The sequence below is a fragment of the Lactuca saligna genome, chromosome 9 (genome assembly GCF_052625555.1).
Source record: "Lactuca saligna cultivar CGN05327 chromosome 9, ASM5262555v1, whole genome shotgun sequence".
Taxonomy (NCBI): Eukaryota; Viridiplantae; Streptophyta; class Magnoliopsida; order Asterales; family Asteraceae; genus Lactuca; species Lactuca saligna.
The window spans coordinates 4,315,268-4,327,955 of NC_136425.1; the positions used below are offsets into that span (position 1 = coordinate 4,315,268).

The 12,688-nt window shown below is 34.6% G+C and overlaps 1 protein-coding gene across 1 annotated transcript; it reads right to left on the bottom strand.

Moving 5' to 3' along the window:
- Window positions 1–10,030: 10,030 nt before the first annotated feature.
- Window positions 10,031–10,696, bottom strand: LOC145017370 (putative histone H2AXa). The gene is made up of 2 exons (XM_078975413.1): window positions 10,438–10,696; window positions 10,031–10,347 (listed from the first exon to the last, which is right to left on the bottom strand). The coding sequence occupies exons 1-2, from the start codon at window positions 10,639–10,641 to the stop codon at window positions 10,126–10,128; spliced, it is 426 nt and encodes a 141-aa protein (XP_078831539.1). The 5' UTR covers window positions 10,642–10,696; the 3' UTR covers window positions 10,031–10,125.
- Window positions 10,697–12,688: the final 1,992 nt, after the last annotated feature.

Consider the following 12,688-nt stretch of genomic DNA (forward strand, 5'->3'; position numbering starts at 1 on the left):
TTTCAAAATTAAAAGTTATAATACCTAGAAACACAACTAATTCAAATCATGATGTAATACTTAGAACATGACCTAATACATAGAAACACGACTTAATACATAAAAGAACACACTTTATAACTGAAACACACTTCATAAAAACACACACACACACACACTTCATAACTAAAGCAACGAGTCTTCCTCTGAAAATTGGCCTTCCAATTCATCTATCGGTGACATATTAAGATCAAGATTGTCAATTGTCTAAAGATGATCGGTCAAATGACTGTGAAGATAGACATGGATTACTGCATAGTTGACTATCCTCATTCTCCATATCTATTCTTGACCACTATATTCAAGTGGTTGTGTCTCAAGGATGAGTTCATTCTCATTGTACACACATATCACATTTCTTTCATGTTCTAGTATCATATTATGCAAAATGATACATGCATACATCACCTATGTCATAGTAGAGACATAACAAAGCAAAGATGATTTGGTAAGTATATGTTAACACTTTTTAAGTGCTCCAAACTCCCTTTCGACATATTTTATTGCTTTTTCTTGGACTCTCTTAAATTTGGACCTTTAAGGGTCATCCGAAAATGACAAAGCTTTAATGAAAACAGAAAGGTCATGATAGATCCCCTAGACAAGATAGTACCTAAATTTGTATTCCATTCCTCGAAGTACAAATGAGGAATTTGGGGCAGTACCAACATACACTTTGTTGAATATTGGTAAGTTATTAAGAATATTAATGTCATTAATCGAACCGGTACTGCCGAAATAGGCATGTCAGAACCACAAATATTGTGAGGCTACAACTTCAAGTGTAGTCTACAGCTTAAAGTACAGTCGTAGGATAATGATAATTATCTTTTGTGTATTGTCCATGACATGCATTTCGACATAAATTTCATGTTTCATCCCTATTTTCACGGCCAGAAAAGACCGATTTTGTTTATGCTTTATAAAAATCAGAGTACCTCTTTTAATAAAAATGTTGCGGAATTTGTTCCTAGTAAAACATGATAAATACGTTATCAAAGCATTTCATAAAAAAAAGTATTTTTATTCATTTTAAAACATTTGAGATCTCATCGTCAATACAAAAACATAAGAATAAGCACAACTTACATTCATTATCACTAGTGATTTATATCTCCTTAATCTCTCAGTGTAATGTGACTTCATATCAACACCTGTTATATAAATAAACTAAGTGAGTCAGGTTGGTAAACTTGGTGAGTACATATGGTTTTCAACCCACAATAATATAATTATTATGTTTAATCATCAAACAATTAACCCAATTACTAATCCTCATTATCTTATTTAGTCTTAAGGATCTACCCTAAGAATCAGCTATTTCTTGTTCATTCATTCCTAAGGGACATCCTAAGGAATAGGCACGAAATCCATCGTTACCAAAGTTTACTCAATGGGCACTAAATCCATAGGTGCCAGTGTTTAGGCACTAAGTCTGCATAGTCGCCAGGGTTTATCTCGTTTTTTTTACATTATCATTTTCGAGAGTCCACTCGTAATACATGTCAATGGGTTTTTAGAGTACACCGGGTGAACGTCTCGTTCACAACATCTACAGGTTGCGAGCCAGCTAGTGTTCCACTGGATTGTCTAGAATAGTCTGTGGTTGTCATCCATACTCTAGTAGATAATGGGGCCAACGCTTGGGTAAAAGGCTTCTCTCATTGTTTACCTCTCACCCTTATCTCATGGTCTATATCACATCTTATCTCATCATCCAACTCATATTTCATCTACCCATGGTTTATCCAACATATTTTGTAGATATAAATACATATACAATTTAAATCATTTAAGACTTGTATAAAATCGTTCATTTAGCATAGATACAATTATATAGTTAATATGCACACATAGCACGTAGTTTATATAAAATACTTCATATATGTGTAAGATAAAAGTAACCATGCACTCACTTGTTACAGTGATGATTCGAAATTCGAGCAGCGCCTCGCTTCTTAACAATATGATTTCCTTCGACGAAACCTAGCATTATTATTGATAAATTTTAGTCTAATCTTTATTGCGAATAATTATTAGTCTAGATTCATCATTAACTCAAAGTCTACTTCATGATCTATCAAGTAAGGAACAACTAGGTAGGATCATATCAGAGGTATGGTATGTTTGGTATACGAAGTACACTGTTTGGAAATCTCACTTTAAACACTTCACTAAATCACAACCTAGACATCATCCTCGTAAGTAGATTAATCAGTATAACGACTTTGAATCACTGATAAATCTTGTTTATAAGTTTATAATAACGATAATGAACTTAAACATAAGTTACACTTAAAGTAGGGTGAGCATAACTCATTTACAGTGAGTTTTTCTCAAAATCGGGCTCCATTGAAGCAGAGTTTCTGAACCAAAAGCTCTTCTTTTCGAAGCCGTCGGGCGCTCCGGAGCTTTTGCCTCGTGCTAGGGAGTTACCCTAGGCTTTGGGGGTTAGAGAGAGGTTCCGGAGAGAAAAAGAAGAGATTGGAATGGTGTGAAGAATGAAGATTACCCTTGTGACATATACTATAGCTCGGTAAAGATTACCCCTTCTAAATAATATTCCATCAAAAAATCATTTTTGACACCTATTGTCTCTAAATTGACTAGCCTGGATCTGTGAGTGTTACATTTCATCTCCAATGCATGCAATCTAACCTTCCTAACATCCCAAGTAAACCATTCACATTCACATCATGAGCATACAACTTTTATATGTCACCAGAAGTAGGATGACGCAAATATCGTGAAACGTACAAAGAAATCACAGATCTGCAAAATTCACAAAGACTTTCTTGTGTAGTACGTGTAGACATCGTAAAACTCTCGTCTAGTGCATCAGGGGTTTTCATATGCTACATACGAAATACAACAGTACTCTTTTGAATTGGATCAAAGCCTAACGTACCTATTACGTTCGGGAGTTATCGTATATACTCAAACAATGCAGTCACAACTTTGACAATATGCACAAACAAATCTTTATTCGTTCGGAACCGTCGGCGGAAATAATATCATTGAAAGAGAGTATGCTCGTCAAAATAATCATACAAGAGACATTGGTGGGTTGATGCACGTTGTCTTTGGATATATCTTCTTCTTTTACGTTACGCAATGCTCGCTTCATGGTTGTTAACATGTTGTTCTAGCCTACTACATATGGAGATAATTGACTGTATTACGCCATCAGAGGCATCGTTTGATGAAGATGACAATGATGATGAAGACGAGGTTGAGGATGAAGACGAAAACGGGATTTTTTAAAAACTGATGGAATGGTTTGGGAGAGAGACGTATTGTGATGTGTGTGTGTGTTCAAATAAGAGAGGGGAATGGTATATATATATATATATATATATATATATATATATATATATATATATATATATATATTGGTTGGGTTAAAATTTGGAATTTTGATTTTTTTTATAAAAATAGGGTATTTTTTATTAAAAAAGAAAGAGTTTAAAAATAAATTGGTTAGAAGGTTTATTGTGGTCAAAAGTTCCAACAGTCAGTCAAATCAAATCCTCCCTCTTTCCCTCCTCGCATTAGCATGCTTAACAAGTTCCGTTTGTAGGGCGAATCATGATTATATAATCAATAATCGAATGGCGATAAAACCAAACTTTTAGTGGCCAAATTGTAACAATTTCAGGAGTTTAACGTCTTAATAAACATTTTACATATTTAGTAACTAAATGGTGACATTTATATAACTTGGATGGTTATTTAAGTCAAAAATTCTAAATAAACACGGATTAGGTAAAAATCACATTGAATAATACATAAAAAAGAAAAGATATCTTCTTATGGACCATGAACTTTCCCATTAGGATATAATAAGTGAGTTACAAAGTCCTTGATCAAATAATGCACAATGTCAACGTCACCTCAACTTAACAACATCCTTACTAATACTTACACATAATATGAAATACACATCACTCACATTAGGTTTTTTATCCCAACAACCCAAGGTCAATGGTCAAAACCTTCTCTCTCTTGTAACCTTTTGTAGGCAAAGTCACTAGAGGTTACACCTTCACATGGCAGGGGTCGTGTCCGTCCCCTCCCCCCCCCCCCCCCCCCCCCCCAAAAAAAAAAAAAAAAAAAAAAAAAAACTCACATGTGACTTAGCCTTCCAAGTCAGCACATGCATAATGGAAGCAACCATTCCATTTTACCTTATAGTTTAGACTATTGGTTTTTGATGTACAAAAAGGCTTACTTTAAAAACCAAACTAATAGGACATCAACATACAACTATTATAACATTATTTACCAATTACCATCAACTAAGTACGTCCACCCAAACATTATCCCTACGATCAGCTGTGTTGAAGGATATATGAGTAGGGTGATGGTGGATAACCGAATTATTGATGGGTCGTGTAAGTTTACTTTTTGAACTGATATTTTCACCCTATGTTTGGGTTACAGGAATCCAGTCTACGATAATCCAAAAGGACACTTGTGTATCTAGGCACATAAACACAAACCACATCACCAGAGAATTTTGTTTTCGTTTAGATGAAGAAAATCTAAGAAAAATGTTTTGTCTATATGACTCAAAGGAATAGTCATATATATATATGACATATTAGGGTTTAATCTTCTAAATTAGTTGGGAGAACCACCGCCAGGGGCTCTACCCCTTGGACCCCGCTAGGGGCACTGCCTCTAGGACCCTGCAAGGGGTGCGGCCCCCTTGACCCCCGTCCTTCTGTTGTATCGGCTTATAATTCAATCTTATATATGCATAAATTCCTCATTCCCCAAACATATAATATAGAGTACAAACAATAATCCCTTAGCTCACATGTCAGTTCTAATACCACAAAATGTCACGTGACACTAAAATCACCAATAGAGTGCCATTACGAAATAACTTTAAAACCTCACAATTTGTAAGTTGAACCCCAGTTACCCCCTCACATCCAGATCTTGAGAACAATGGAAAGAACAATACAACAGGAAGCCCAACTTAGGATAAACACCACTATCTAAGCCCATTTCAGTTTATCCTTAACTGTCTTCACTTATGCGTTCAACTTCAAAACCTCCGACTCATGATTCACATACTCCTTAATCCTCAGTGTCTCATTTAAGGGTTATTCGATAGCCTCTAAATTGAGAAATTAAGAGGCAACATATTAATATTTCAGACTTAGAGCGTTTGGTAGCCTATGAATAACAGGATCGTAATGTCTTAAAATCCTGTTAAACTTTTAGAACTAAACTTATATCTTAATAAAAAAAAATATGTGTCCTTCCTTGTTTTGCCCTCATATGAACGCTTCCATAACCCACCTTCACTACGCATCTCATGTCTCCTCCCACCTCCGACCAACTCCAACGCTGACCACCTCCTCCCATCACTGAACACCTCATCCCATCGTCGTCCACCTTTTCCCATTATCGACTTGTACAACACCACCACCCGTTGTAAACCTAGCACATGTACAAGTTTCACACGACTTATGATATCACTCCCACCTCCATGAAATCCACTCCCATAGTCGAACTACGACCTCCGACGCCAAGCTCGAACATCGCTAGTTCCACCCTTGAAAGTGTTGCCATCTCCAGGTTCTGCCCTCGACAATGTCGGTCTCCACCAGGCGATCTTTGATCTTCTTCGTTAGTCAGGTACAATGTTGCTAAAATCACTCCATATACGTGAATCAAATTTTTTTCATGATGTGAAATCGAAAATCGATTTTATATTCTGAGTTTTTAAGTGTTCGTATTTTAGGTTTTATGTGATGTTTTGAATCGATGGTGAAACATAGCTTCATTGAAAAATTAGTTATTGATTTATAGTGTCCTAATATAATAATGATTGTTATTATCATAAACTGATGTGTAGGGGTGTTCGTTTAGATGGATCGGTTTGATCCGATTCAATCAAGTAAATCCAAATTGATTTCGGTTTTCAAAACATGGATCTGAATTGTCCAAACTAAATTCAAATCCAATCCAATCCGATCCAATTACAATTCGGTTGGATCGTTTTTATAATTCGGTTTTCAAAAACCGAAACATTTTAAAACGACATATAATTATAATATTACCCAACTTTACACAAGAAGCAAAAACAAATCATTTAGTTGTGATTTGAAATTTATAAACAACTAATAAGAAGATATATTATAGTTAAATATTTTATAGATACAAAACTTTTGAGAGAAAATGAATATTAATTTTTTTTTATTGAGTGAAACGTTTTGAACCTATTTGAAAAAATAAATTACAAAATTAATAAATAATTATATATATATATATATATATATATATATATATATATATATATATATATATATATATATATATATTATAAATAGATAAATAAGACATGTTTATTCGGTTTTTTTGGACTATTCGGTTCTTATTTTATAAACCAAAACCAATCCGAAATCCAAAATACTAATTCGGTTTTGTTGAAAACCAATCCAAAAATCCGAATATCCGAACCAAATAGTCCAATCCAAATTGTCCAATTGGATAATTCGGTTTTATCCGAATAGTGAACAGCCCTACTGATGTGTAGTTTCCAAATTGGTTATTGATTTAGAGCATTGTGTGATTTTGATGGTCAAGATGTGGTTGATGAAGGTTGTGATTTTTTTTGTCAAAATTGTTCCTTTTCTATCTCTCATTTGAGCAATTGGAACTTTAGCCATTGATCTTTTACCTTGAGCAATTGGAACTTTGGATGAAACTATTGTTAAATGTTCCTTTTCTGTCTCTTCTAAAACGATATATAAGATTGTATTTGAATGAAACTAATGTTAAATGTTCCGTGTTTATGCAGTGGGATATTGTTGGACAAGAAAGGTTCAAGACAATCACTAGTAACTAACCACATATCATTAATTTGGAATACAAAAAATGAATGGAATAGTTTCAATTTTGTAATTTATTCAAAGTTTTTCTTTATGTTCTCTTAGAAAAGGGTATTATACTTGTCAATATGTGTAAATGAATGAGTTATATACATGTAATGTGATCCATATAAGTAGGGTTGTTCATGGGTCGGTTTGGGTCGGTTTTGGACCCCAACCCAACCCAAACCGTAAATGATCGGTTTCTGGTTTTCAGAACCCAATAGGATCGGCTTCTGGTCGGTTCAGTTTCTCGGTTTCAGACATTGGTTTGGGCGGTTTCTCGGTTTCTTGGGTTCAACCCATACACTTACGATTTCTGGGTTTAAACCCATGGGTTTTAGGTTTGAACCCATTTTCCAGAAATGGAACAATTAGTTAAATAATTCAAAAAACACCTAATTGAAGTTAAATACTTCAAAAAACATGAGTTTTACAACCAAATTCTCTATAACAACCAAACACACAATCAAACTAAAACACAAAGTCCGAAATTGTCGATTAGACGATTACAACCAAACACACAATCAAACTAAAACATAAAGTCTGGAATAGTCAAATGGTCGATTACAACCAAAAGTCCAAAACACACAAACACAAATCTTCAATCCACATCCATGTAAATCTCTTCACCAATTCCCCATTCATCTACAAACCAAAAACATTAGTATTGATCAATGATTATTGAGTAATAAACTTGTGTAAAAGTATAAAATTATAATAATTGAGTTATAAACCTTTAAAATTCAAGTAAAATACTCATCCATGCAACTCCTTTGACCACACCCAATTCCTCTACAACACACAAAAGTATAAAACAATAGTATGTAATTAATTAATTAATCATAAAAATATATAATTACAAACTTATAATTATGTAAAAAATAGTAAAATATTTACCGGCTTCTATTAGCACCAACTTCTCTCGCGTCATTGTTGAACAATATGGGCATTTCACTTTCTTAGCACCCTTCTTTGTGGCATCTCGATCAAAATGTTGTCATACCCACGATACTCTATGACCACCACACTTATTATCTGCAACTTCTTCATCATCTCCTTCATCAACATCATGATCAACATCAACAGTTTGTGGAGCATCAACATCAACAGTTTGTGCATTTAGTTGAGACTTTTCCATCTACAAAAAAAAAAAAAAAAAAAAAAAAAAATCAACAATCCATATGTAAATCAAAAGATTTCAGGAAATAAGAAGCTTCAATTCAGCAAGATTTAACCAATATTTATCAACATTTCACAACAATATTTGTCAACATTTCACAACAAGATTTAAGCAATATTTCACCGCAAGATTTATCAACATTTCACAGCAATATTTATCAACATTTCACAGCAAGATTTCAGGAAAAATCTAACAAAAACCCTTGATTATTTTGATAGCAAGTAAACATAATAAGAGTAATAAGATTTCAGCAAGATTTCCAGAATTCTTAAATGCTTGGAACGAGGTCACGAACCTAAATCAGAAGAAGAAAAAAAAAACGAAATCAGAGGCAAATCGACAAAAAAGAAATAGAAATCAGAGACACATTGGCACATTCAAAATGAACACAACATTCATAACATAAACACACAGAAATCAGAAGGAAAAAAAAAAACAAAATTAGCGACACATTGACACATTCTGCATGAACAAATTTAAAACCCACATCGTCGTTTTGATTTGGTTTCATTTTTTTCGATTTCAGTTTCGTCGGTTTTTGTCAGTTTCTCGGTTTCTTGGCTCAGGTTTGCTCACCCCTACATATAGGCATAGAACTCAAGTTTTTTTTCATAACTATTGTAAGATTGTTTTTGTAAGAGTTAAATACAAAAAATAACAATGGACTTTTATTAATTTATTTATTATAGAATCATATTTTTACCTCTTTGTATTAGATCATTATTTGATTTATCTTGTCAAATATTTATGTTTGATTTGATTTTTTTTAATTTAGATCTTGTATTGTGTTTATACTTTCGTTATAATTATTCAAAAAGTTGGTTTGATTATTTTATAAACATAAACATTGAATTCAACAAAAAAAATAACAATGAATAGTAAAATTGTTATTTTATAATTCAGCACAGAAATTCAAAAACTCCAACCAAAGCACGGTAAAAATTCAAAATTTAAAATTTTACACCCTCTTAAAAATTCAAATTCAACAAAACAATCATTTAGTTTATAAGCTATACTTCATAAACCCAAATTCTTCCGTGGTATTAAATAGGGATGGGCATTTAAACCGGGGAACCGGAACCGGAACACGATGAGATCGGGACCGGGACGATATTCTTGTAGATTTTTTAAACCGGCACTGGTAGAACCGGAACCTGTAGGACCGGCAAAAACCTAAACCGATTGTTCTTATTTCTCAAGGACCGGTCCCAACATTGAATACACGGCAAGAACCGACGATCCGGTTCGGTTCCTAGTTTCAACCAAGTTTGGTTCCCTAGCCGGGTCGGATCCAATGATCATCCCTGGTATTAGAGGGTGTTAGAAAAATCTTTTAACATGACTTTTAGAAATTTTAGTTTTTCCAAAAAACTAAAAGTTTAAAAAAAAATTTGGGCATTTCAATGAGTTCTTTTAACATATCTTTTTGGCAAGAACAAAAACAAATTTTTGAAAAGTAATGAATTTGTAAAATTTTGAATCTTTTGGGTTTTTATATTTTGAAAAGTCAAAAGATAAAACCCAAAAAAAAAAAACTTTTAGCATGAAAATAAATCCCAAACACCCCCTTAATCTCATACTTAAGCTTCCTTAACATCTCTAGTAGAGTTCATAGAATAACGATTCATCAACATATTCAAAGTACAAAAAATGCTATCCAGAGAAATATAACAAATGGTGAAATTAGGGCTTTCACGTATGAACTAAACAAAAAGAAATCTATGCATTAAAAGTGTTTTTGACCAAAGTTTGACCAAGATCGTCGTAGCTGAGAACACACCGATTCTAAAAGACTTTATGTGACACAAATTATCAGTTTTACGATGTAGCCACTTAGTAATCATACAAATCTACAGAATATAAAATGCCATTTAAGGAATCACCAAACACGTAAATGTTTATGAAACTATGAACAGATAAATTCAGCAAAAGTCGTTTCATTTTTACTAGAAAACAGAAACAAATGAGATACTAATTCAAGGTATTCATATTCCTATTCAATCTAAACATTAGAACCTAGAATTCCTGAGAAACAGATCCAATCACGTCCTTGCCTTTTGCCTTTTTGTTTGGCAGCAGATTTGAATGAATATTCGGCAACACTCCTCCATTGGCAATCGTCACTCTTCCCAACAACTTGCTCAACTCCTCATCGTTCCTCACAGCTAATTGAATGTGCCTGGGTATGATCCGGGTCTTCTTGTTATCCCTCGCTGCATTCCCAGCTAGCTCCAAAACCTAAATCACAATAGCATTTATATCAGATGATTAATAGAATGAAGCTTATGTAGAGATCGAAACGGATCTACAAGACGGAGTTGTGTGTACCTCGGCTGCTAAGTATTCAAGGACGGCGGACAGGTAAACAGGGCTACCGGAGCCGACGCGTTTCGCATACCTGCCGTTTTTTAGGTACCTTGAAACTCTACCGACGGGGAACTGAAGACCAGCTTTTGAAGATCTGGAGACGGATTTCGTGGATTTAGGTTTGCCTCTTCCACCGGCGGATTTTTTTGCTTTTCCTGATTCCATTTCTGGTTGGTAAAGGAGGTTTGAGAGGGTTTAATAATTTGTATTTTAACTGATGGGAGATGAATTTGAAATGATACATGGAACGTGGTTTTATAGTGGGGCTTCTGGAGGGGAAATGGGAAAACAAGCCTCTCATTGGTTCGCTAGGGGTTTAAAGGATTGCCAGCGTGACATCTCTTGCTCATTGGTTGTTGTTTGTTAACTTGGATTGCCAACGTGGAAGACCCACCAAAGTTTTGGCCAAGTACACGGCGGTCAACTAATCAAGGAGACTCAAGCCTCGGAGATTTTTAAGAGAATAATTTCTTTTTAGAAAAATTAAAAAAATAGCCATTATTTCTTTATAACTTTATAAAAAATAGCTAACAATTGGCAATTATTATCACTAAGCTAGGCAAGTTGATAATTATTTTCTGCTTATAGTCGTTCCGATGTATCCAACTTTGCATCACAACGTCACAAATCGGTATTTTACGATTTAATCGATTCGCAAGTCTTCTTTATAAAAAATAGTTAACAATTGGCCTAATAAACCATAATGGCCCAATGAAGCTTAATGGGCTTAAAAACACAAATAGATGACTAATGGGCTCAGTGAAATCATAAGGAACCTAATGAACCCTAATTGGTCAAAGGACCTAGCTATTAGGTCTATTGGGCTAAGATGTGTTGGAAACCCTAATTAGGGTTTGGAAAACCATAATGTCATAAAGCCCTAATTTGGGACTTATTGGGCCGCATCAAAATCATTTAATGAACTTAAAATATTAATTAATAATCATTGCAAATTAACCTAAGTCAATATTGGACTTAATGGATTAAGTCCTTACTGGGTTAAGTAGGAAAACTTAACTCTAATTTCACTTTGGTTTATTGTTGGGCCTTTCTATTGGGCCTTGATGATTGGGTAATTAATAGGCCATCCAAAATCAAGCATATGGACTATAATAATTTAATGGGCCTTAGGGTAAGGCCGTGTAAGGGGTTTGGGCCCAATTTGAAAATTTATGCCATATGTGGGCCATAGTTTGGGCCTTTATGATTATGTGAAGTGTAACACCCGTAGATCCGGACTATTCAATTTAGAGACGATAAGCATCAAAAATGACTTTTTGATGGAAGATTATTTAGAAGGGGTAATCTTAATTAAGTTGTAGTATACGTTACAAGGATTCCGTACATATAAAGAATGCCGAAATCCGAGTTATAACGAAAAAGTTATGATTTGTCAAAGTTTCGCGACAGAACCGGTACGACACAGCGCGATGTAAATAATGAATTTACGTTAGAGCAATATTTGGCCTTAGTGAGATCGTGCATAAAAAGAACGTCTAAATCTGACTTCGTATGAGGAAGTAATAACAAATCGGTCTTTTCTGATTGTGAAATTGGGGATGTCACATATTGGGCCATTAGAATGTTGAATGTTGGATTGTACTAAATGGTTGGGCCCTATGATAAGACCTTATAAAGGTTTGGGCCCAATCTGGAAAACTGGGTCATGTGTTGGGCTTTGACTCATAGTTGACTTTTGGGCCTTTGGATTGGGCATTGGGCTCGAATAAAGCTAAGTTAGGGGTAAAGTAGTATTTACCCCAAGCATGTATTTATGGTTAAGAGTTGGAACCCATTTATTAATTGGGTGTTATTTTGATGTTGACAGTTCGAGAACCTGTCATCCAGCAGCTGGGATTGTGTCTTCACGATTTCAGTAGTGTGAGGTGAGTTACCTTCTAGTAGTGGTGGGTCTACGGCCACAATGTCGGCCCACCAGTAGGAGTGTATGTTAGATAATTGTCTTTGTGATAATTATATGTGTTTACTGCTACTTGATATATTTATGTGTTAGCATGTTATGATGTTATGTGATCGTAGCAGTAGGGGGAGATAGTCCCCAAGTTACCGGTCGATAGGGGCGAAGGGGTAGATTAGTACCCAGCCATGCTAGACAGATTATGATATATGTGATATGATATTATGTGGTAGTAGTAGGGGTGAAATAGTCCCCAGTTACCGGTCGACAGGACCGAAGGGGTAGGCCAACACC

Excerpts from the sequence above, each read along its gene's own strand:
- LOC145017370 (XM_078975413.1), bottom strand. The coding sequence starts at position 10,641 with ATGGAATCAGGAAAAGCAAAAAAATCCGCCGGTGGAAGAGGCAAACCT. Across the intron at positions 10,348-10,437 it reads TTGAATACTTAGCAGCCGAG|GTTTTGGAGCTAGCTGGGAA; the intron begins GTACACACAACT and ends ATTGTGATTTAG.